This window comes from Pomacea canaliculata, linkage group LG7 (assembly GCF_003073045.1).
Source record: "Pomacea canaliculata isolate SZHN2017 linkage group LG7, ASM307304v1, whole genome shotgun sequence".
NCBI lineage: Eukaryota > Metazoa > Mollusca > Gastropoda > Architaenioglossa > Ampullariidae > Pomacea > Pomacea canaliculata.
The window spans coordinates 20,201,106-20,227,430 of NC_037596.1; the positions used below are offsets into that span (position 1 = coordinate 20,201,106).

At 40.9% G+C, this 26,325-nt stretch overlaps 2 protein-coding genes across 5 annotated transcripts; both read left to right on the plus strand.

Annotated features, from left to right (window-relative positions):
* Positions 1 to 10,358, plus strand: LOC112567679. Of its 4 annotated transcripts, none has more exons than XM_025244417.1 (6): positions 2 to 398; positions 2,614 to 2,776; positions 7,421 to 7,657; positions 8,796 to 8,964; positions 9,085 to 9,239; positions 9,579 to 10,358. In XM_025244417.1, the coding sequence occupies exons 3-6, from the start codon at positions 7,436 to 7,438 to the stop codon at positions 10,329 to 10,331; spliced, it is 1,299 nt and encodes a 432-aa protein (XP_025100202.1). In that variant the 5' UTR covers positions 2 to 398; positions 2,614 to 2,776; positions 7,421 to 7,435; the 3' UTR covers positions 10,332 to 10,358. The 4 variants fall into 4 exon arrangements, with proteins under 4 accessions (XP_025100205.1, XP_025100202.1, XP_025100204.1 ...); XM_025244419.1 differs by lacking the exon at positions 2 to 398 and adding an exon at positions 425 to 591; XM_025244418.1 differs by lacking the exon at positions 2 to 398 and adding an exon at positions 647 to 776.
* LOC112567677 lies at positions 10,340 to 25,968 on the plus strand. Its single transcript, XM_025244407.1, has 5 exons — positions 10,340 to 11,822; positions 12,356 to 12,466; positions 13,448 to 13,575; positions 15,341 to 15,493; positions 19,157 to 25,968. Exons 1-5 carry the CDS (start codon positions 10,627 to 10,629, stop codon positions 20,350 to 20,352), a joined length of 2,784 nt encoding a protein of 927 aa, XP_025100192.1. The 5' UTR covers positions 10,340 to 10,626; the 3' UTR covers positions 20,353 to 25,968.
* Positions 25,969 to 26,325: the final 357 nt, after the last annotated feature.

Genomic DNA, 26,325 nt, shown 5'->3' on the forward strand with positions numbered 1-26,325 from the left:
CATGTTTGTTGACTTGTGGTAAGAGGGTCTTTCTGATTGGTCGAAGTTTGGGGCACGGTAAGAGCGTCCTTCTGATTGGTCAACGTTTGGGGCAGCCGCACATACAGCTTCTTTACGCACTTTGTGAGTTTCACGCCAGACAAGTCGCATGTTAAACATCATTTACTGTGCAGCACGGCAGCAAATAGCGGTAGAAGTGGAGAAACAATCCAGCAGTCGTGGTAGGGAGGGAGGCGGCGATCATACCAGTGACCAACCCTTGACCTACATCAGCAAGTTCACTGCGAGTTTCATGGCCGCGGGTCGCACTCACAGGCTTCGCTGTCCCAGCCCACAGAAACCCTTCTCCAGTCAATCCGCTAGCCAGCGACATAACAATCAAAGCAGACGGCGAGAAGGTAAGTAATTACTGCTAAAGTCTGTTATGATTATGCGATTTGTGGGCTTTTTCATTGACGACTTGCTTACCGCATGTGCGACAGGAGCGAGGTGTGTGGAGCTGGTCTGTGCGTGTGTGTGTGTGCGTGTAGTGTGTGTGTTGATGTCGCCGGCCAGCAGCCTACACTACCCTACATCTGCATAGCTAATGAGGTAGGTGTTTCCTACATTTTCATCCACAAATACCTCTGTCGCCAAGTTTTCATCACAGCAAGACGATGACGAGAGGAGCGAGGGAAGTGTTGTGTGTGAGACGAGGTGCGTGTTGCATGTGACTGACGCACTGCGGCCGCCAAACAACATGTCCCACACACTGGGGCCCGCACTTGTGCTGCCAGGTCAGGGCTTAGGTGGCAACACCAGTGTACTTGGGCCATGTTTTTCAAAATAAATCTGCAACTTCTACAATGAAACTGAATGTGAGGGCGTAGTTAGCTTCATACGTTTCCCTGACATCTGCTACCAAGTAGAGATTTAGCACGCACGCCTTTTTCTTCTTGCTGTGGAACTTGTGTAATGCTGTACCGCCACACTTCTGTCGAAAATGTTGGCAGAAAGATGAAGCAGTTTTTGATGTTGTCATGGAGTGTTGCGGCAACAGTTGTATGGCCGGGTATTTAAAAGGACTTTATTTCCCCATTGATGATCATTTCTGCAGAAATGAATGGCTTTTGCAAGTGTTGATACATCTTAAAGCTAATAAATGCTAAAATTTACACACACACGCGCGCACACGCAGGCTCAAGGACACCTGGGGTATGTTGTTTTTTTCATGTTGCGAGGGTTAGCGCAGTTAGGTAGACTGCATGTCTTGTTGCAGACGTGAAAGGGAGAAATGTTGAGGTGTACTACTGCTTTCAGGGGGTGAGGATCGGTACTACGTGTCCAGTGCCAACTGGGCTTGACCTGAAATTTCTTTGATTACTTGGCCCAAAGGCCCCTGGCCTGCCGACGGCCGCCTCTCATGCTCACGTGATTTCAGCTGTACAGCGTCATTCGCCATCGCACGACGCGGCAGCGATTTAGAAAGCAAAAGTAGCTAGAGGAGAGAAGGGGGAGGAAAGAATAAATGTGCTTACAAACATCATATAATCCATCATATGATCAACATAGTAAACAGAACACTATAAACATCATATAATCAACACAGAAGTAAACAGAACAGTACTTACAAAGATGCAACAAAATGTAAACAATTTACAGAAGAAATGAGTAATTTCAAAATTTCTGGCAAAGGAAAAACATGTTTTAGAAAGCATGGAATATAACCATTTCAGCTTATGGTATTTTCGTTTGTTTTTTTTTAAAGACAGAAGATAAAAACAGAATTTTGTTATATATCAAAATAATAATTGCAGCATGGTTAAGTAGTGTAGCCATGTATAACTATAAGCATGAACAATACTGTTAAACAATACTCTTAAAGACCGAAAATTTTAGCTCATGGTGAGGTGGGGTGGGTAGGGCTCAGTTGGAGAGAGGGAGATCCGAAGCACACATGGTGCTAGCTACCCTTGTGGTCATCGCTAATCATATCCATCTAGCCCAAAAAGTAACCTCACCTCTTCCACCAGATCATGTTCATTCTTTCCTGCAGGAAAGTGAAAGTTAGACCTTTAACCAACATATAAAGAATACACAACGGATGAAGAGTTAGGATTAGTATAGTGAGAGATACTGAGATTGAAGTTATATGAATATTAGACCACCCCACAAAAAAATCACATAAGACAGAAATAGAATAATGCATGGCTGGTGCTGCTTGATATATATTTGGTATTGCTGAAATGCTTTCTTGATCTTGTTCAGTTCAATTAAATATTTGTGTGTTTACAGCAGATAATATTGAGACATTTTTTTTAAATCTACTGTAATTATTTCTGAATGGACTACTTTCTAATTTCATATTTTTCTCATGTTTTCATGTGTGCAGTGAAGTTTTTTTTTAGTGAAAGGTGAGCATGCTTAGCCAGAAGAGTTCTTAATTAGAAGATATGCTAGTGAGGTGTAAAAAATGAAAGCTTTGTTTTACTTGTTGTTTAATGCCATATCTACACCATCTGAACTCCTGGATTTTTGTTTGCTTATTTAAATCATCATAATCATTCAAGTGTTTATCGCTTTCTGCTGTACATAGGGTCCATTTTCTTTCTTATATTCTTCCTGCTGCTTTAGATTCTGGATCTGTCAGTCAAGGTGATTCTCTGATCACTTGTCTCCTGCCTCCTGCTTTACCTGCTTCACTGCCACTGTGTTGATGTGACCTCGATGACAGTCATATGCTTGCAAAGCTTGTTGTGGAGTAAGGAACTGGAATAACAAGAAGTACACTGTCAGGGTAAGACAAAGGAAAGGAAACAGTAATTATCCTATAAACACGTACAGCAGGCATAGACATATTCCAACTTTATCTAATGTTAGGACTGGTACTTCTTTCAGGAGTACAGTTTAAGCTGTTGTACTCAGTGTAATTTAGACCTTGGATTATTGCGGTCTGTTCAGTTAGGACTATCATTGAATGATTGGTTCCTCCTTTTCTGTTTGCAAATGCACCACACGCCTTCTGTAATTTTAAGCCAGGTGAATCCAGGATAAGCAAAATTAAACAGATTTGGCTTAGTGTATCACAGACTTTAAAATTCTCATCCCTTTAGTGACTAATAGTCAAAATCCACTGGAAATGCTAATTGATTTTTAGCAATAGCCAATTAGACATTATTGATTTCTTTTATGTAATGTAAGAATATGTAACTGAAATCAATGTTTATTTTACTGACATTTATGATGTTGCACACATAATACACGTGTTGGTTCAACTTGATCAGTTGTTCACATCAAACAGGCTCAATTCAGTATATTGAGCATATACTCTGAGTTGTATTGAGCATATTTGTCATACAATCTCAATGGTACTCAGCATCTTAATCATACAGACTCGTATTGATCATATTAATTATACAGTCTGGAAGAAGTCAGGTCTTAAGAGATAACAAACATCTGGTCAAGAGTGCCATGATTCTGGCTCACGCATGACATGTTTCTTTCTAGCCAGTCACTGTTACATGCACTTCTGTGGATCATGCTTGCGGATCATGCTTGACTTGTTTTTAGTCCGTCGCTGTCTGTTACATGCACTTCTGTGGATCATGCTTGACATGTTTCTAGCCAGTCATTGTCAGTTACATGCACTTTAAAGCGACTAATCATTCAGATCTAGTTTTGGTGCTTGTCCTCCATGACTTCTATGTGCTTGACCTTGACATTCTTTTCTGTTGTCTTTCATTATATTTTTGGCATTCAAGGCACCACCCTTATGGGATTCCAGAGCTACCTTGGTAACTGACCTCAGAACGTTTTCATTGATTCCCACTTCTCCCAGCCTTTCCCAGTCCTTACTGGGAAGACACATCTTTCAAAGGACTCCCAGTCCTTCAAACTGTGAATCCGCTCAACAAGTCTCAGAAGATTTAACTTTTAAATTGTATTGAACATATTAATCATGAGCAATAGGCATCTTAAATCTTTTGTGCCATCAGCAGTCCAGCTACTCAATCACAGATGAACTGTCAGTGGTGTGTGTAGGTGTGCATGGGAATGATTTTAAAAAAAAATATATATATAGGAAACAGAGCACGCCTCCCATTTAAATTGCCCATTGGGACTAATAAAGTTGGTTGTTATTGTTTTATCCCCTGTGGGACCCCGGGGTATGCTTGCCTAGCAAGCATTGTAAGAATAGGGTCCCTGCCATCCAGCCAGGCATGTCGTAAGAGGCGACTAAGGTGGACACCTCACCTAGAGGTAAATTAGGTTGTGGTAGGGCTAACAACCCCACCATGTAAAAAAAAGTATGTTACAGAAACTAAAACCAGAGAACTCGTCACAGATGGCGGAGGTAATGAAGCACACCAGGTGACTGGACTAATGACGGACGACAGCCAAACCCGAAAGGGAGCTGGCGCCCCGACAGTGGATTTACTGAGGCCGAGGCAAAAGTTGAGGGTGTGGTGCTGGAACGTCCAGACCTTGTACCAGACTGGCAGGATGCTCCAACTAGTCAAGGAGTTTGACAACTACAACTTGGACATCCTGGGAGTCAGTGAGGTCAGATGGACCGGCACGGGAAAGAGGAGACTAGCGTCAGGACATACCATCTTGTTCTCAGGAAGATCAGACGCTCAGCACTCTGAAGGAGTAGCTCTACTTCTCAACAAGAAAACGGAAAAGGCACTGCTGGAATGGAAGCCTTATGGACCCAGGCTTTTGAGAGCAAGATTCCATTCAAAGTACACCAAGCTGACAGTGCTAGCCTGCTATGCACCAACAGAAGACTCCGAGGCAGAAGACAAGGATGCTTTTTACGATCAGCTCCAAGCAGCCTCAGAGAGCGTTCCAGCCCATGACATGTTGCTCATCATCGGCGATCTCAATGCCAAGGTGGGAAGTGACAACACCTGCAGGGAGCATGTCATGGGCAAACATGGAATCGGAACCATCAATGACAACGGAGAGAGACTGGCAGACTTTTGTGAAGAAAACAACCTACTGATTGGTGGCACACTCTTCCCACACAAAGACATCCACAAGGCAACATGGACATCACCAGATGGGAGCACAAAGAACCAGATAGACCATGTCATCATCAACCGAAAATGGAGGAGCTCACTTCAAGATGTTAGAGCCTACAGAGGAGCAGACGTTGCCAGTGACCACACTCTTGTAATAGCCACAGTTTCCCTGAAGCTACGTCGATCACGAGGAAAACAGGCACGTCAGCAGAGAGTGGACTCCGGCAAACTGAAAATCCAGTCATCGAAAGGGCCTTTGCTATGGAAGTAAAGAACAGGTTCCAAGCACTAGGAGACCAACAAGAGATGACCTTAGACGACTTCAATCGAGTCTTACAGGAATCAGGAGAGAAAATACAGGGCTTCCAACGGAAAAAGAAAGAACAGTGGATCAGAGAAGAGACATGGAAGAAGATAGAAGAGAGAAAGTCAGCCAAACAAAGAATCAACAGCACCAGATCTGAACGCCTGAAAGAACAACTCAGACAAAGATATGCAAAACTAAAAAGAGGTAAAGAGGATGGCAAGAACCGACAAAAGAGACTACATAGAGAAACTGGCAGATGAAGCAGAAAATGCAGCAAGTAAAAATGACCTGAAGACACTGTACAAGATAAACAAACAGCTAAACAACGGTTTAAGAACAGTGATGTGCCAGTGAAAGACGTGAACGGTAATGTCATCGAGGGAGAGGCAGAAAAACTACAGCGCTGGAAGGAACATTTTGAGTCGGTTCTGAACAGACAGATCCCCCTCAGCTTGCAGACATCCAGCCAGCAGCTATAGACCTTGACATCTGCACAGACCCACCAAGCCTGGAAGAAGTGACAGCAGCAGTCAAGACAATGAAGAGCGGCAAAGCACCAGGGGCAGATGGAATAACAGCAGAGATGTTGAAAGCAGATATAAATGTGACAGCTCCCAAGCTGACTGAAATCTTCAAACAAGTTTGGGAATCAGGGCAGCTCCCTGTTGCTTGGAAGACAGGGCTCATCTTCAAGTTACCCAAGAAAGGAGATCTTGGAGACTGCAATAATTGGAGGGGCATAACACTTCTTTCCCTCACCAGCAAGGTCTTCAGCAAGATTGTTTTGTCAAGACTGACGGCAACTCTTGAGAAAGACCTCCGACCACAGCAAGCAGGATTTCGTCCTGGGCGATCCTGCTCCGAACACATCTTCATTCTGCGACAGATTCTGGAGCAGAGCAACGAATGGAACACACCGCTGTACATCAATTTCATCGACCTGGAGAAGGCTTTTGACAGCATCCACCGCAAGTCCTTATGGAAGATCCTGAGGCATTACGGAGTCCCTGCAAAACTTGTTCAGGTCATTGCAATGCTATACAGCGATTTCAAATCCCAGGTTGTCTGTGACACGGAGCTCACAGACCCCTTCAACGTCAGTACCGGGGTGAAGCAGGGCTGCATTCTGTCGCCGTTCCTCTTCATCCTGGCCATGGACTGGATCATGAAGACTTCCACCGACAGTGAGAGGAGAGGGATCAGATGGACCATGACTATGACAGCAACAACAGCGCTGGAAGACTTGGACTTTGCTGATGACATTGCCCTGCTGTCACACCGCCACCAAGACATGCATGAAAAAACAAAGGCCTTCTCAGAAACAGCTGGAAACCTTGGCTTGAAGGTCAGCACAAAGAAAACGAAAAGCATGAGAGTGAACGCCAGAGTCCAAGACAGCATCAAACTAAATGGAGAAGAGATTGAGGAAGTTGACAGTTTCACCTATCTTGGGTCCAAAATGTCAAACACCGGGGATGCGGAGGTGGAGATTCGAGCCCGACTGGCGAAAGCCAGCCAGGCCTTCGCCTCACTCAGGAGCACATGGAAGGCAAAAAACATCAGCCAGAAGATCAAACTGAGAATCTTCAAATCAAATGTGATCAGCACCCTCCTTTACGGATCAGAATCCTGGAAGATGACCAAAACCATCAGTAACAAGCTTGATGTCTTCCAAAAGAGATGCCTCAGGCGCATACTTAACATCTTTTGGCCAAATACCATCAGCAACGAAGAACTCCACCGAAGAACTGAAACCGAGTCCATCACCACGCAGGTTCAACGAAGGCGTTGGCGATGGATTGGACATGTGCTTCGCCAGCAGACAGCAGACCTTTCCAGAGTCGCCCTACGATGGACTCCAGACGGCCGAAGAAAACGAGGCCGCCAAAAGGAAACTTGGAGAAGAACAGTGGAAAGGGAGATGAAAGGAAAGGGCTGGACATGGGGTCACCTAGAGCGGGTTTCAGCCGATCGACATCGGGGCCTTATGTGCAACCTGATGCACGAAGAGGAATAGATAGATAGTTATTGTTTTATATTGAATACAAATTCAAATGCACTGATAGTATTGCCTAGATAAATTTCCGAGTATTTTGTTTCACCAAAGGTCACCAGGCCAGACATGGATGTGTGTGAGGGAGGGGCAGATAAACTGGAAGGAGGAGAAAAGCGAGACATCCGTCGACCGATGAATGCTTTCCTGATTTTTTGCAAGCGTCATCGTAGCATGGTCAGAGAGAAGCATCCAGAACGCGACAACCGTAGTGTGACCAGGATCTTAGGTGATCTGTGGGCCAACCTTGCTATGGAGGAAAAAGTCATCTACACCAATCTGGCTAAACAGGTGAGATACATTTACATATACTTGTCCATATGGTCTCAGACTGACATGCTGCAATTATGGGTTTGGAAAGACCTTCGACTTTTGATGCTGTTTCCCAGTTTGTCTGGAATTGTATTTGTGCTGTAGCTGCATTCAAATTTTAGTCCATCTGCACCTCAGTCAGCACTTTCCAGCTACTTTCTTCTTTTTCCATTTAAACGTTTAGGTTGAAAAAAAGGAGTAGATAAAAGTGAAATTGTTACACTGAGAAATTGACAAGACTGATTACATTAAATTACTTTCTGGGAAAAGTCTTATTGAATAGATGTTGCTTCATCCTCACAAGGCTTTTAGGATGAGGAAGTGTTATAGATGTGGTTGTTTGGTTTACAACCAGACTGACTTTATCATTGCAATATTGCACTTAAGTGGAGCATCCACAAAGTAAAACAAGGATCTGTCAGGGAGCAGAGATGACTTTGACTGAACACTTAAGGACACGAAGCTGAAACCAAAGAAAAATTGCTCATTTAGTTATGAAAAAAAAGTTTGGCCTTGAGAGGCCGCAAGGATTCTTCAGTTGCTGTTGGGTCAAAGGTTTGTGGGGATGGATGTTTTTAACACTTATTCTCATTGGTAGAAAATCCGTGAGGTCAGGGGAAAATGTATTAGAACCCTCACTTATCTTGAGGCCAGCATTCTTAAAGGCATTGGTTATCTTCCCTCCCACATTGCCCTAACCTCCCCAGCCCTCTATAGAGTCATGGCTGCTTCCACACACACTTCATATCTTTGAGTGGTCTGACTTATTGGCTTACAAGAACTATATGAGAAATGCATAAGTTTTGCCATAACATTTTAGAAGCTGTTTTCTTAAAACAGCACAGAACTTGTACATGTAATTTAAATATGTCTGCTGATTTTAAAAGAAATAAATGTACATTCATATATTTGTGATAAAATTGAGACTGCTTATCCTCTTTATGCTACCCACCTGACTTTCTGCCAAAAGATTTTTTCAGTGATGATTTAAATATAATATATCACTTTGCAGCAAATAAGAGAAAAAGTAGAAACATTTTTAAAACTAAAAAATATTTATGGTTACAAGGTAATATAAATAGAATAATGTATAAATCTTTTTTATGTCTGTCTCTAGTACAAAGATGCATTTATGAAGGCCAATCCTGACTACAAGTGGCACAGTTCTGAGAAACTGCCACAGCCTGCCAAGATGTCAACAAGACCCACAAATACCCGTGTTTTAGGAAGTTCATCTGGGGCGGAAGGCCCGCCACAAGGGTCCATAGTCTCTGGGCAGTTGGCAGGTGTGATGTAGACAGATTTGATTTTAACTCACTATAATCACTAATCCACTGTAGTCATTTTGTTCATGTCTATTCTGAATTTTGTGATGGTTATGGGAGAGAACTAATTGCTTTTAACAGATCCAGATAAGATGGGAGGTCTCAGCCTTCTGCTCATGGCCGGGCAGCACAGCATGGCAGGTCGGGAACGAAGCTCGCCAGCCTCTGTTTTGGAAAGACGGATGACGTCTCCTGATCTCAGTAGTTCAAATTCTGCACTGCTGCAGTTAGCAGAGGTGAGGAAACCATTCTTATAAGGTCATATGACTTTGGATATCTCAGTCTGATTCTGTGGCAGCAGTAGACACATATTTATTGAGCATTGTACAGTGATATTTGCTGCTGCAGTTTATTTTATGTCAGATGAAATTTACACTCAGTACAAAAGATTTTTTAGCTGTGTTTTGTTTTATGCATGATGAAATATTGGGCATACTAAACATTTGCTGTGTCTGCAGTTTGTTGCTTTGTATATGATGAAATACTGTTGTGCCAACAATGCAAGATATTTTCTGTGTGCAATGTGTTTGTTTTGTTTGTGATGAAATGTTATGGAAGATATTTACTGTGTGCAGATGTGTTCCACAGAGCTCCATGGCAAACGTCCAGACACCTCTATTCTGCGTTGTGCTCCTCCAAAAAAACGAGCCCGACACTGGAGTTACAGTGATTGTGGACAAACTGATCTGCCTGAACAGAAATCACCTTTCTTGCTAAAAGGGGAATCTTTGTCAGCAACAGTTTTAGACTGCCCCAGTAAGAAAAGCAGTCTTGAATTAGCCTGTAGTGAGGATGTTCAAGTGAGTAAGAAACACAGCCTTGATATACCCTGTAGTGAGGATACTGAAGTCAAGGCCAGCAGTTACAGAGCTTGCTTGCTGTTCGGCTCTATTTGTGATGATGCCACATGTCCAAGCTGTAATAGAGCCATTTCTCCATGCTTGCAGAAACACATAGATGGCAAGCTAAAACCAATGCATCCTGTGTCTCCACTTAAAGCTGGGAGTGCGAGAGAAGGCCTGACATGTCGAGGCATTGACAACACAAATGAGTGTGATGAAGAAAGGGACATGCAACAGGTCAGGCCAGGGCAGCAGTCAGCAGGAGCATCAGCTTGCTTGCTTCCTAATCATGATCAAGGTGTTGCCAGGGCTTTGCTGGCAGACATTGGCATGCCACCTAAGAAAAAATTTACAAAGCTGCAAGTATCACAACAGAAAGAAAAAATAAACTGGCAAAGATCGGGGTTAGGGGTAACCCAGACCCAAGGATTGCAGTACAAAGAAAGCTGGAAGGGGCAAGAAGAACACCCTCTAACATTCGCTTAGACTGGCAAGAAACACCGCAAAAATTGGGCTTAGACTGGGAAGAAGCCCACAGAACCCAAACTTTGACTGGCAAGAGGCACAAGTGAAATGGCCAGAGACACAGTCTAAGAAAAGGTTTGGCATATCAGAGAGGCAGGCAAGGGGAGATTTAGGGTTGCCAGTAAAGGACCGAAAAGGAAAGTTTGAAAACCTAGAGACACAGGCAAGGGGAAAGTCTGTCAAACTAGAAATACCCACCAAGGGAATACTTGACAAATCAGAAGCACAGCCAAAAGGGGAATTAGAGTGGCCAAAAATGGAGCCAAAGGAAACATTAGAATGGCATGAAACAGATCAAGCAGAAAAATTGACCTGCTCAGAGCTTTTGCAGAGAGGAAAGGATGATTGGCCAGGTGCTCAGCAAGATGACAGCCTTACTGTTCTAAGAGAAAAGTCCTCATTAAAACATGAAAATATTAGTTCCGAGGCTTTGTTAAAGACAGACAGAGAGAAGAAGTGCAAGCTATCTTCCTGTACTTCCTGTGTGTCAGATCAGAATGACAATGCCATACTTACATGTGGAAAGCTTGTCGTTGATCACATTATTGATCGTCTTTTTTCCGCCAACATGTCCAATGGCTGTCACAATGAGACCCACACAGTCTCGTCTCAGAATATTGAAAATGCATGCCAGGTGATAGAAAAAATGACCAAATGTAGTACGAGTGATGGTCATGATGTAGGGATGCTCTTGAGTGAAGTATCTCACGTGCCTGAGAGACTTGTGGAGAAGGTTATAAAGGAAGTATCTCACTTGCCTGAGAGACTGGTGGAGAAGGTTATGAAGGAAGCTGATAGCCTTGACCTGAAGAACATGACTACAGCCTCAGTCAGCAATGCAACTGTAAATAGGATTTCCTCTCAAGATGACATTGTTTGCTCCAGGCAGACTGTGCTGGATTCCTTGCAGAACCAGGAGGCAGGAGTTAGTTGTGATGCAAGCCAGGAGACAGTTGTAGCTATTTGTGAGGCAAGTCAGGAGACAGCTTCAATTGTTTTTCATGACACAACTGCAGCAATTTCTCATGCAAACCTGGAGACAGCTGCAGTCAGTTGTCATACAGACCAGGAGGGAGTCCCAACTGTTTGTCATACAAGCCAGGAGATAGCCCCAGCTGTTTGCCACGCAAGCCAAGAGACAATCCCAGTCTTGCATAAGGACCAGAAGATGTGTCAAATCTCCTTTAAAGTATCATCGCAGAAAGAGAGGGATCGTAAAAGTTCTTTCATATTGAAAGAATCCAGTTCTGTGCCCTCCCTGAAAGATGAAGTCCCTGCAGATGTCATTCATGATGAAGATGCTGATACGTCAACTCAACCTGTGCGCAAATCGCGGCGAAGAAATAGAGGTCAGCGCTATCAAGAGCTGATCAAAGAAGGCATCATACAGCCTTCGAAAGAGAGGCTGGCCGCTCGCAAGATGGAAATGAGTAGTGCATCCTCCGGCACTAGGTGTGTGCACCTGGATTTTTTTATAAACTTTGAAACTTTTATCCTTATTTCTTCTTTTTTCTCTCGATGTCAGGTAATTGTTTTCTTTTTGTGTCAGGTAATGTTTTCTCTGAAAGATAATTTTCTAATCAGATAATTTTCCTATCAAGTAATTTGGTCCATATTTGCTCTTTGCAGTTTACAGTCCATGGTATTTTTTAACCTTAGATCTTGTTAAATAGTTTGATCTTTGGCATATGAGTGTGGGTGCTTAGGTGAGTCAATTGATTCGTTGATGTCTTATGCAGAGTCAGCAGTTAAGACTGTCATGGTAGTCCAGCCATTGTAGTTTGAGAGCATGTGCCCATTAACCCTGATAAAGATACCCTCCATGTATTTTGTCAAACATCATTCTTTGTTGTTTGTTTGTGTGTGCTTTTTTTTCAAAATTTTGGCAGATAAATATGAATGAAGCATTTTTTTAACCCTGCAATGGCCCTGTACAAATAGTGTCTCTGTATTACTGATAGCACTGTGCCTGTGTGTATGTGCAGCACAAAGCCTGATGATATGATAGATGACAGAGGCTACCCACCTGGAAGTGTCCTGAGGCCAGCATTGGAAACAGAGTGTACTTTTCCTGATTCTCAGCGTTATCGTACAGGGTGAGTCACATAGGGTAACTGCTTATACGTTGTTAGGCAGTGTAAACTACTGTACTCTATGTGAGCCTGTACACAAAGCCAGTTTATAATCTGTGTGAGTCTGTATAGGAAGCTAGGCAGTCTGGCATTTCAATGGTTAGCGCTTGTCACCAGTACAGTGAGGTTGGCTGTCCTGGATTTCTGTTCTTGGGCTGCTTTGCTGTGATATAGCCATAGCTGCTGACTCCATGTAAAAAAACACCAAGCCCCCATCTGGTATAGGAAGCCAGTTTATATTCTATAGAAGCCTGCGCAGGAAGCCAGTGGAGAATATGAAGTTTTGCTTAATCTCATTTCCTTGTTTTGAATGTTAGTTGTTGTAGAGAGTTTTGAAGTTTGTTAATAAGGTACCGAAGACATCCAGATAAAAAAGAATTACAATAGTCAAGTCTTGATGTAACAAAGACATAGATGAAGCTGTGTGCAGTTTGAGGGAAAAGATACAGACAGATGGCATTCATATTGTGTAGCCCCAAAAATGATAAACGCAAACTTGCGCATGCACACATGTGCACACACATACACATGTATGAAACTCACATCATGGATAGGAAATTTCATTAGTAATCTAACTAGAAAAGTTAATGATCAACAGATATTACATTATTTTTAGCTGGGGGTTTGGAGGAGGGAAATTACTGACATTTTGGATTTCACTCACATTCAGTCAATTGAGGCACAACATGAAATTAACATTTATCAAAAATAGAAGCAAAAGAACTTGAATGTTGTATAGGTGTCTACAGTTCTGGATTATGGCTTTATCTGCTTTACTGATATATTGTTTTAATGTAGCAGTGTGTAAGACTTACATATATATCTGCAGTTCTTACTGAATTGTGGCTTCATCTGCAGCACTGATATATTGTTGTTTTTTTTTTTTGTAGCAGTCTGCAGGAGTACCTATGATTCTGTGACATAGCACATGCTGTTTAATTACAGGGACTTTGACCTTGAAGCAGAGATTGCAACATTGCCTCCATGCTCCCTTGATCAAGTGTCTCGACGGCGTCTGATACGAAGATGCAGCGAAAGTGAAAGCACCAAACGACCAGCATGCCCTTCCTCTCCCAGGTGAGCCACTCACATTGTTTTCTGGAAACAGAACAGGACCATGGGCCCTTGTGTGCAGTCATACTACTGAGAGAAACCTTTGGCCTCATGATATGCTCTCAGTCTCTCAGTTCATAACTTAAAACAGTTTTTCCAATGTCCGAGTCCTCAAAATATCAGCTCCTAACCATGCATACTGACTCATCCTTACACCCTCTCTAAACTTCTCCTCAGTTACCTCTTCAAAATATCAGTTGCCTGTAACAATACAGTTCGTCGCCCAACTAGTGTAGGGCTGTCACCCTTCGCATCTCCAGTCAGAATACGAATAACACAAATTACACTTATAATCCACTAGAAACAGTTTTTCCTTCCCCGTCTTGGCGAGGTTCAATCCACAAAAGGTCAATATCGCGCCGCATCCAGCGTCGATGGACACTACCTTGCTCTACTATGTAATCTCGGCTAGGGAGATTTACAAGTCATGACTCAGGCACATCTTCTTCCTTTACTATCCCGGGCCTGAATACTTTACCAAGCTTGTCATGGTTAATCCTTTTCCCGCTGACATTCTCATTCATTCTCCCTAAGTTTTTCACATTTCTTTCTACATTGCAGTCCATAAGTGGCGAAGAGGTTAAAAAATAACATGGAGGCATGGACTGGTGCATGACAGTTTGGTTACGTCCTTATGTGGACCTGAACTTACACGTGGCATAGCACAAACTAGTATCAGGTCTGTTGTGAGCAGTGAACAAATTATAAGGTCTGAAGTGAGCAGAGAACTAACGTACAAGGAAGTAAGATACAACTTTATCACAGAGGGTAATTAGTAATTAACTCTGTAAGGTCAAGAAACACATAGCACAAGACCAACAATTAAAAACGTCACACATTCATACCCACGCAACCTCATGCTCCCCTCCCCCATACCTAGGCCTGCATTGAGCCAGTGCATGACATGCGGCATTCAGACCTACCATTAAGATGCACACATAATTGCAGTTCATTCACTTATGGTAGTGTTCAGAAGCAACATGGCCAAAACAAGATAGGACAGCCTCTATCTGTTGATCCTGTATGCAGGCACACACAAAATTGGCAGCATGACAGAAACAGATTGAACTCTTCCGATAGGACATGCCTGTCATTCTGTAGAATTATGTTCACTTGAAATGCTTGCCTCTTGCAGTCACTTCTGTTTTGTGCTGTGAACTATAGTCAGGTCTGCTGTGATCAGTGAATCAGATTTGAGTGAACAGTGAACTGATGTGTCAGATTGACTCTGAAGCCATAAAGTAGAATTGTGTCTGTTCTGGCAAAAATGTTAGCAGACAGCTGATACTATTGTTGCAGCCTACTTTTCACCTAATTTTGATGCTTTCCCAATGAAGAAAGAGCTTGACATTTCCCTGCCTTGGTTATGTGAATCTGTATACATTAACACAAATGATTTTCATCTCTTATAGTTTGATTTTTGTAGTTTTGAGTTAGAGGAAAAAGTGATTTGAACAATCCATGTACCTTTTCTGATGGACAGTCTTATACATTGTGTAATGACATCCATAACAGTATTATTTCCAGAGAAAAAAATGATACTGCAGAGTGTAAATATTGTGCATATGCTCTGTAATGAAGATGACACTGCTACATACCTGGTATGAAACAGTTACCTATCTTCTTTCTCAGCTGGTTCAGTGCATGATAAACTAGTTTGCAATGATACGGACATGTTAGCTATTTGCCATAATAACGACTAGATTATCTTGCTTTTTGCTGTTTCAGAGAAAGACGAAATAGCCTGTGTACCCTTGACCTCTTTATCATTCAGGGCACAGCCTCATCCTCAGTCGACAAAGTCTGAACCTCTTATTGGCAGCCAGAAACGCAAAGCTCGCAAACGTTCTATTAGCCGGCTACTGCCAATCTCATGTGGTGAGTTTCCAGTCTCATTATAAATTGTTAAAGTCTTCCAGTAAGTTTCATATGGCGAATTTCCAGTTTCATGTGATGAAGGCCTTTTGTTTATAAATAAAGTACCAGGAGCACTTGGCATTGTCTGGGGAGGTAACAGCACAAATTATCTTTGGAATGACTTCTGAAAACTCTTCCAGCTGTGATTTATTGTCCTCTGGGTCTACCACTATATTTGAATCAAACTTATTTAGTAATTAAGGAGTGCCATCAATGTGGTGAAATAGTGAAACACTAGATCCACAATGTCCTCTGTGTGTACCACTATAATTGATTCAAACTTATTAACAGGGATGGGAGTTCTCCGTCCGGGGGACGGATTTCCGTCCTGAGAAAAAATCTCAGGACGGAACTGGGACGGAAAGTAAAATTCAAAATTTTCACTGATTACGAAGGACCAGGGACTATGAATAAAAAAGCTTTCTCGTATAACGATACCATACGCTAGTGGTAATAGGCAGAGGCGGCGTTAGGAACACGCGGGGCCTTCGTGTATCTATTCCTATTGAGATGCCGGAAGCAACTGATTTATATACAGTTAGATAGGTTGGATTAATTTCCGCGAAATAACGCACGAATTTAGTGTTTTCATTGTTATAACCTTTCTCACCGTCTGTGACAGTACCGGCTTTTTCTTAAAAGCGAAATAGTGACGACAACTTTTGTTGTTACTATTGTCGGGCTTAAGTGAAGACATCGGGAAAATAATTTGCTTGATTAGAACTTAGAGCGTTTCTGAACGTCAATTTTTTCACAACTTGTTTAACACAGCTACATGTAGCAATAAGTCATAAAGATGACCTCGGTAAGGTGACAGACGTTTCCGGATACGACGGTGTCGTCACCGACAAAGATAAATAGGGAGGAGGGGAGACTTTCCTGACTTTGCCGAGTAGTGTGCTTTCAATCTGTCACGCCACTACAGTATTCCATTTTTAATAGAAAACCGGTATTTAACATTTAAATTAAAATATTCCTACCTTATCTCCGCTCAGCCAACTTGCGACGTGCAGGTGAAGGTCCGGCACCTTTGTCATCTTGGAGGGCTGTTGCTCCCAATCGTACTTCATAGACGTGAATCTCCTTGTAAAGTTTCAGTCATTGCAGATTGTGTCATACATTTTCACAAGGATTTCGAATTTTCGCTGTCAAAGTTGCACTTCACAATTAAAGTCCTTTCAGTGTTTCCACCTTTATCTGTTCTTTTCACTGGCGAATCGTCCCCGACATTAGTTTAGTCACTGATCCGTACTCAAGAAAACGATTACTTGAAGCGAATAAAATGCCGGGCAGCGGGAACCTTTAATATTATGGATGACATTGTTGAAAAAGACAGAACCAACCTTACACCTAAAAATGTTGAAGCCATTGGGTTTATTAAGTATGATTTAAGACAGACCTGGGCAAAGGCCGGCCCGCGGGCCGGATCCGGCCCGCCTCCTGTCTCTGACCGCCCGCCCACTGGCGAAGGTAGTATATATACTATATAAACAAGTATTGGTAAACTGAGTTAACATATTAGTCCGGCCTAAAAATCACCCAGCCACCCCTGACTGAGAGCCATACAGATGGTCCCAGTGACCAAATGATAAAAAATGTGATTTCTGCACATGGATCATATACATTGCATTTGGAAAGAAAAAAACAGGACACTTGTTTGCCAGAATGCTGTCCAAAAAAGGAAGTTGGAGGACTGCATCAACTTCCAGCCGACTAAGAAGCAGCAGTTACCTCATCCAGCAACTGAGCCATCAACACAGACAGCTAAGAGACCAACAGAAACCAACAGCTGCCAACATAGTAACTGGACAATTGACATCAAATCCCTGAAAAGTCTGCTCCCAGAATGTCAGGGAGACCAATGCAAACATCAATACTGGATTTTTAAAAAAATAAGAAGTGTTAGGTTTTGGTCGGTATTGATTTTTTTTTACTTGTTTTATTTGCCTTATCAAAATTAAATGTAGATAAGACAGAAGAGATAGGCATAGACTTTAGGAAAATTAAAATTTTGTTTTATTGTGTACCTGTTGAGATAGTTAACAGGTACGTAGGCTCTGTTTTTGATTGCAGGCTAATGTGTAAACATGATCAGCATGTGTACCTTCAATAGCTGAATAGTTTTTCAGTCAGCACAGCAACATTGAGCTGTTTTTATCAGTCATTCATTGAAAGTCTTTCACTTTTTTCCTTCATATGCTGGTTTGACAGTTTTCTGTCCATGATATGTTTGAACCATACTCTCCATATTTTCTTAGGTAATTGTGTTAGCACAAAAATTTGGACCTTTTTATGATCAGCAAATTGTCAGAAAAGTTTACAGCATTTTGTCCATACCAGAACATGTCTAGCAGGAGAATTGCCTATATGCAAAAGCAATAGGGACTTGAAATGGTTTACAACCTCTGCAGTCCACATGCTGATTATAGATTAATTGTCTTGTATGTGTGCATGGGTGTGTGATATAGGTACCTTAAGAATGTTTTTATATATAAGAATGCACGCTCTTATAATGCACCACTCGTCTAATATTGTAACTAGCAGTTTTTTTAAACTTTTGTAACAGAACACACTTCCCAAGTTATAATTGCCCATTAGGGTTAATAAAGTTGGACATTTGTCATTGTTAACTACTAAAGACATTGTATGACTTATGTGTGTTATGTATGTGAAAAAGGTGAAACGCGTATGCAGCCATGTGTCATATACCGTTATATGCAAATGCTCTAGTACTACATGGCTCTTGAAAAATCTTCAGTCCCAGGAAAATTTCTGGCTCCCACCCATGTATTAAGTAACTGAGGAGTACCATCAGTGTTGCATTCCAGAATGTACTTGTGATTTTGTCCTGCTGTTGGTACATTCATAACCAGACATATAAACCTTTTTGTTTTGTTAAATGAAACCATAAGCTTTGGCAGTCATGGGAAGGTGGCATCTACAGTTGTATTTTGAATGATTTAAAGACAGACAAAGAGTAGTTACAGTTAAACCATGTCCTAATGATGTTTGGTTTTGCAGTCATGTGAAAGTGGCATCTACAATTGTGTGTTAACAATTTGAAGGACATGTATCTCAACAGACAAAGAGTAGTTCATGCCTATATTAATTCTGACAGAGTATTTATAGTTAATGCATGTCCTAATTCTGACAGAGTAGTTAATGCATGTGTCAGTAGTGATCTGGGTTGTCTGGTGGTGCAACGGTTAATGCCTGTCACCAATACAATGAGGGTTGGCTGTCCCTGGGTTCAGATCTCGTCTTGGGCATTCTGTTATTTCTCTGTATGTGGCATCTGTTTGCTGTTGGTGGCTTGGTGTAAACCACTAATTCCCCTCTCCCCTCCTCAGTAATGCTGGAGACAACAGATAGCAAGGCAAATTGTTGTCCATTTTTTCATACAGATTAATGTTGTGGATGTTGCATCAATAGAAAAGCAGTTCATGAAATGTGAAGATTTATAATAAAAGAATTTACCATGGTCGCCATTGATGTATTTTCAAATTCATATGGCACTACACTCTCCCACAGTCTCAACACACAGAATGGTTGTTCAGAACAATGCATGTCAAGATTTATAATAAAAGGATTTACTGCAATTGTCATTATTGATATATTTTTCAGATTCATCTGGAACTGCATTCTCCCACAGCCTCAGCACACAAATTCCTTTGGTTCGGGATGCCACTGCAGCCCCATGTGAAACGGAAAGAGCTTTGGCTGCAATGGTCACCAGCAGGTCACAGCCTGTGTTGACAGCATCGCGTAAAGACAGTTCTGTAAAGATCCTCAGGCAGGCTAGTGGCAGTGAGCTGATGCCACAAAAGCCAGTTGTCTGTCAGGACAGTGACACAAGTGCATTATACCTTGGTGAGGAAAACGATCATAAAGCATGGTACATGGAAACTTCTGGGAGTAAGGTTTCGGAAAGTAGTGGTGGAAGACTGAAGCAGGGGAGGAAAGTGGAAAGAATAAATGAAAACAAACAAAATCCTGAAGACTGGCCTGAAAGAGCTGATGGTTGGGTGAACGAAGTCAAAGTAAGAGAAGGCAAGCAAGATAGTGAAGATGATAAATTTCTTGCAAAAAGTACACAGCAAGAAACTGAAGGGCTAGGGATACTACCAGAAAATATGCAGCAAGAGCAAGAAGCTGAAGGCAAGACAGCTGCAAAGTTCAGATCTACTGCAACTGTTTGCGGCTTGAATACAGACATGGATTGTGTGCAGTATGCTTCCCATTTGCATATGTGTGCTAGTGCTCATGGTGATTTGGACAAGTCAACAGACAACTCTGTCTGTGATGAGCTAAATGGCACCAGCAAGTCTTTTCAGGAAAGCGAGATCTCAGACATATCTCATGTTTGTGGCTTTGAAAGAGAAGGTCTCAGTTGGAGACCACAACCTGTTTCTAATGAATTAGAGCCCCGGAGTTCTGGAGAGCAGCGCTTTTCGCATATTGTTGAAGATAGAGATAGCCTAGACTCCACAGCTGATGGGGTTTTGGTGAAATATCAGAGTGACATTTCTGGATCAAATCAAGTAAAATTAAGTTGGCATACAAAAAATGTAGATAGTTTAGAGCTGGTTAGATCTTATGATTTTCCAGACGAGAAGAGCGTTGGGGGTTCAGGGTTAGTTCTGCCATTGAGCGGCACTGGTAGTGTTGGTATTACTGCTGCCAGGGCTAATGCTGTTGGTAAACTCGACTTCTGTAATCAATCAGCAGATGGCGGGTGTACACACGTGGAGATTGCAGAAAGAGATTGTAATACTTCTGCCAATGAAGAAAGTGATAAAATGGGAGGGAGGTGGCTATAACATCAAGAGAGACACTGAAAGATGACACAGTTAAGGATGATGCATCGTCAAGGATTGACAGCAATAGTAAAGATGACAGTGTCAGATGTTCTATGCAAGTTCAGGATGACTTGATGGCATCTCAGATCACCTTAATGCCTTCTGGTCAGCCTGTAACCAACACAGATCACAGCACAGAATGGTTTGCTTCTAGTAGCAGGGAGAACTACTGTGGGGGCTGCATGGGGGTGCAGGTGTCTACCACCATCACGTCGCCTTCCATTCCTTCTCACTTCCATGCAGGATCACTGTCCTCTGTGCCATGCAATGTTGCTGTAGAAATTTCACCCTTGCCACCATCTTCAGGGAGGATGACCTCACCTTTAACAACAACAGTTCTGAGTCGAACACCTGCTGAGTTGCGTGTGATCAAGGAGGAGGTGGTAGCAGATACCCCACTTACTGCTCCTCTTCTTTGCCAGTCTTCACTTCCAGGCTCCCCATCTGTAGCAGTGGTCCATTCCTGACATTGGTGTCCCCCAACTTTCTTGGGTTTATGATGTTATTGTCTTTGTGATTGTTATGGAATGCAAGGGCTGCAGTGGTATGACCAATGTGAACATTCAGATGGAATGCTGTGAAATGCACAACAGCTAATGTAGAGAGAAAAAACCTGGTAGGATGCTGCAAGTGATTGTTAGTAAAAGGCATCCTACAGATTGGACATTAAAAGAACTTGTGATGGTTTCATCATCATGACACTTCTTCGTTTATGTGTTAAGATGCTGAAATGATTGTTAATAAAAGAGATTGTATAAATTTGATGTTAGAAGGACTTTTGTGATAATAATGGATGTGGGAATTCAAGATTGATTAGTCAAAATGTGATGTCAAGATCAATATATGAGTGATGCATTTCCATATAGTCCACCATCTACCTATGTATAAGTGATAGATATATGCTAGTATTTTCATATGCTATATGTGTCCAGTGAGTTAAGTACTTAATAACCTTAATCTATTCAGTAAGTGTGGCAGGAGTGAATGAGGTATTTGATGTGTTTGCAGGAGTGAAGTTGAACTGTGTGTTTTGAGTGAGTGAAGCATTGGACATTATATACTTTGTTTAGAGACAGCACAATATTAGACTTGCCAAACTGCTTAGGGAGAGAGGAAAGTGGGAATTGATGTTTTACGTTTAGCTGGCAATTAAGGCTATATCACTGCAAGGCAGCTGCTTCTATAAAATGAATTTGTGACAGACACTAACAGCTATTGCGCCATTGGACTGCCCTGCATAGGGTGACAGAGGTGTTGAAAATGGAAAACTTCATTTTAGGAGTATTGAGCTGAATTCTTTTTGGTGCAAGACATAATAGATTGCTTGAACAAAACATGTCAGAAGACCTGCCTTTAGGTCATAAACATAAATGTGCCATTGGCTGAATTCATCAGCAGCTGATATTGAGTGCAGGATATACCAAAAGATGATCTGGCAGCACCCAGTGCAAAACATTTAGGAATTTTGTTAATAATGTGCATTTTAATTTTAAATGATATTGATATTTTAGTTTTGCTTTATAAAATTACCTGTGAAAGGTACAGAAATATATGGACATATTTGTGACTGAAGTGAGTTTAAGGTTCATATGAATAACATTTGAACTGCGCCAGACAGAAATTATGATTGACAGTCTTGAAGAGAGATTCAGTGATGTTTACAAAAAGAATCCGTGTTTGCAGTGAACTAAACCATGATGATAGTTTGGTCAGCAAGAAAGAGTGCAGTAGAAAAACATTTGAGATATGTTAAGATTGACATGATAGTTATTTCCATCATCTACAGGTGTCAGAGCTGATATGACACCTGTAGAATAATCAGCTAAGTAGGTATACGGCCACACAGCACTTCAAGAACTGAGGAAGCCTTTGTAGTGTGAGTGTGCACATATAAAAATGTGCATCCACATGTGATTGGCATTTGTTGACAGATCTGTTCCTACTTGCAACGGTAGTCCTAAATGTATTTCTGTGGGTTTCGTACAGTTTTAAAAAGTGTGATGTGTGCTGTATGTATACAGTCAGCAGTGTTCAGGAATGTGTTTCCTGTAGGCTCTGTGCCTCCAGATTAGGTTCAGCCAGCTATGTGCAGAAGAGAGCAGGAAAAGTTTTGTCAGGTGGGTTGTCAGTGTAGGGTGTGTGTATATTGGACAGTTGTATATATTGCATTGCTTGCTACCATATGTATATACAGAATGCTTCATTTGACAATTGATATGTGACATGCTTTGTTTGTACAGCATTGAATAAGTGGGTCCTTTGGGATGTATATTTGGAGTTAAACCTGCGAGATGTGTTAGGGAGATGTGAGTGATGCATATGAGATTTGTGTTGTATTGAGTGGTACCTGGATGCATTGTGAGTGGTCTCTAGTGAGATGTGTATGTCAGAGGTGAGATGTGTTATAGTGAGTTAGGCCTGTGAGACATGTGTTGCAGTAGTTCCTACGAGATGTGTTGTAGTGATTGGTGCCCTGTGAGAAGTGTGTTGAGTGGTGCCTGTGAGAAGTGTTGTAGTGAGTGGTGCCTGTAAGAAGTGTCTTGTTCTAGAATGAAGGGATCAACAGAAATATACAGATGCTAGTCATGATGAACGTGTTTATGGCTGTATTTAATTATTGTTGGCATAAAATTTGTTAACAGAATTTTATCATGTTGCTGACATTTAACAGTTGCTGAATGTATGTTGACATGTTAAGTGCCATTTGTAAGGTCATTAAGATCAATATATGAAATGGATGTCATTGGGTTTAATGCTGTTTATATTCTATTTGTTGTGTGCACACACCTGTTAATGTGTCTATGACTGTTGATCATATTTGTAACGTTGGATGTTTTCTTTTGTTCCATTAAAATATGTTTCCAGATATTTTTACTTTTCATACTCTGCATTCTTGATCTGATTTCAAAATTTTTTATCAATTGCAGCACAATTTATAAACTTTGAAATACATAAGGATAATTTGTTAATTGGTGTAACAACATGAAGTTCTGGAATTTTTTCAAGAACTAGTGCTTCGCCATAGAAGCTGAAATTATTAAATACTATATGCTTTTGGCTTTTCTTGCAACATTTTAAGTGGAAGAAAATGCATAAGAAAACTTGTTTTTACCCTAAATGTATTTGTCAGCAGTGATAATATTGGAAAGCAAAACAAAGTCACAACAAATTTTGCAGGTATGTATGAAATTCCTCCTTAAGTGCAATAAGGTATGCAGCAAATGTCCATCTGTGATAGCTTGCTTGCTTAAGGATAAAATAAGCATTGAGACAGGCAGAAAATATTAAAATTATACCTTATTGCACAGTATGTACAATCAAACATCATTAAACTGCATTTATTTACTTATTCACATTTATGCCACTAATTTAAATAATATCACTCAAAGCAAAAAAAAAAATTAGTCTTGTTTGAAGGATGGCCTATTAGATATATTCGCATGCCATATTTAAAGTATTGGCCAAGATACAGAAGAAAGCTAAAATGGTTGACTCTCCCCTTGTTTTAGGTAGGTCCTCAAGTAAAGGGTGTCCTTAATTCTCTATAGACTGTCATAAAGCTAATAAATGGCAATTGAGCTTTTTGTTGTATGCCTTCTCAGTGCTTGTATTCTGTACTTGACCACTGTATTTACATACTTGTACTCTTGATTACAAAGCTTGCGATGCACCCAAGGAAAGCCACTAAATTGTTATGTATATTAGGTGACGTCACCCATGTGCAATGTGTAAAGAAGAAACCCCATTTATTTCTCTAGTTGATTTTTGGGTTATAGCTGCATAATGCTTGTGCAAGGTCTACTGTGTGCTTCGGCTGCCAGGTCATCACCACTGAGGGAGCTAACTTAAAGGGAAGCCATGTACATTTGTAAAAATATGTGTTGAGAACTATTGTATTAGAAATAAGTATTTGATTTTTATTTTGTTGTTGATGCCCATAATAGTAGCAGATTTAAGCAGACAAAACATTGTTATCTTTGTCTGTCATAAATGACAGTGGATTGGCTGATTGGGATTGTAGTGGTTGACAATGAATGGAACTGCAGGTGCCATTTAACTTGTGGTCATGGAAACTTACAGAAAATTTCAAAAAGGGAAGGGTGCTAATCAGATAGACGAAACCTGAAAACAGAAATAGAGTGGGCTTGAGGCTAGTGGTGTGGCCTGATAAACAGGCTTGCTTGATGCTAGACACTGTGTTTTCTCACAACCTTTCCCTCTTTTGTCTTCTCAATCAGCATCTATGGTGCGTCTTTACAGCTTACAGATGGATGAACTTAATATTAAAATCGCAAGGCATAATTTTTTGGACAAATGTAATACTGGGGGCTTATACCAGAAATGTGTATTTTTCTTCATATTATGCTCTATATCGGTCATGGTGATACATCAGTGTAACAGCTGCTCTGGTGGAAAAGATGATGCCTTGCAAGTTGAAGACTATACTGTCCCATTGTGGAAGGGATGTGCAGCCATGCATACAGAACCACTTTATTGAGGTGATCTTTGTAAGTGGTCAGATATTTAAGTGATTATATGTACATTCTAAGGTGATGCAAATAAATAACACTGTATATACTATTAGATATTCAAGCAATATATATAAATTTAAAGTAAGTATATAGTGTATAGATTTTAACTATAAACACAAAAATGAAGCAATACATTTGATGGATTTCACATACATTTCAATGGAAAGTGTATAGATGTTAATATATTATAAATACAAGCACATTATGTGTTTATTGTGTATAAGGAGGTGGTGGCACATAGACTGAGGAATGTGATTGTACTAGATTTAGAGATGACCTAACCCAGCATCAGGTGAGATTAGCTTTGTGAGTGTTGGAAACACAAAGGCTTGTGGACATTGTATTTTGACATTCATGTTTAATGCAGGAATAGTTTTGTTGGTGGTGCATTAGGAATGATGCTGTATAATTTTCATATGGAGCCCTAGGTAATGCCAGGGCAGTTAACTATGTCACATCAAAGTATGCAATCTCTGTCAAGTGTTGCCATTTGTATTTAAATCATTAAGTGATGTGTAATGATGAAGTGTTACTGAAAGTGATGTCATATACATGCAATGTACTGAAGTGCATCACTATGTTAAAGGATTGTTAATGCATATATAGAATGGTGTTTTGTGTACATGGTTGCATAATGGCATATGTACAGCAGTCAAGATTATAAAGCTGATGTGTACAGGTATAAAGGATTGTTGATGCATATATTGAGCGGTTTTTGTGTACATGTACAGCAAACAAGATTATGAAACTGTATGGTGTAAAGCAGATTGGGTATCCGCTGTTCTTTGTGCTGGAACAAGTAGATCATTTTCAACAAGGAGAAAAGAGCAAACGTTTGATCACTTTGATGCTTGATTTTGTGAGGTCTTTTTCCATTACACAGGAGAATGAGATGGAATACTATGTGCTCTATAGTGACAGTACAGGTATTGTTGGCTAAATCCTATGGAAAGGGTGAAAAAGATGACTTGCATTTTTTTTCATTTTGCAGAAACTAGTAGCATTTGAAGTTATCTTTTGAATTAATAAATTTTATAAGAACTTATCCTTTGTTATAGCTATTTTTTTATGTACATATACATATGTGCATTGATCATGCATATGTGTGGATGAGAAAGAAAATACTGGAAAATTCTGTGACCAAAACTGTTGAATCCTGTACAAAGCTGACAGAAAATTTGAAGGCGAAGGCAACATAGGCTAGCTTCTGCTGTGGGGCACCTGTGAAATAGGAAACCTCATCTGTGTAGTGCAAGACCGAACTGCAATAAACTAATAGAATGTGACGAGTATGATCTGCCACATGCAAAGATTGAAGAATTCCCTTTCCCAATCTCTAAAATCAAAAGCAATCTCCTAATCTTTCAGTCACTGTAAAAGTGTTTTTTAGGTACAGTTTTAT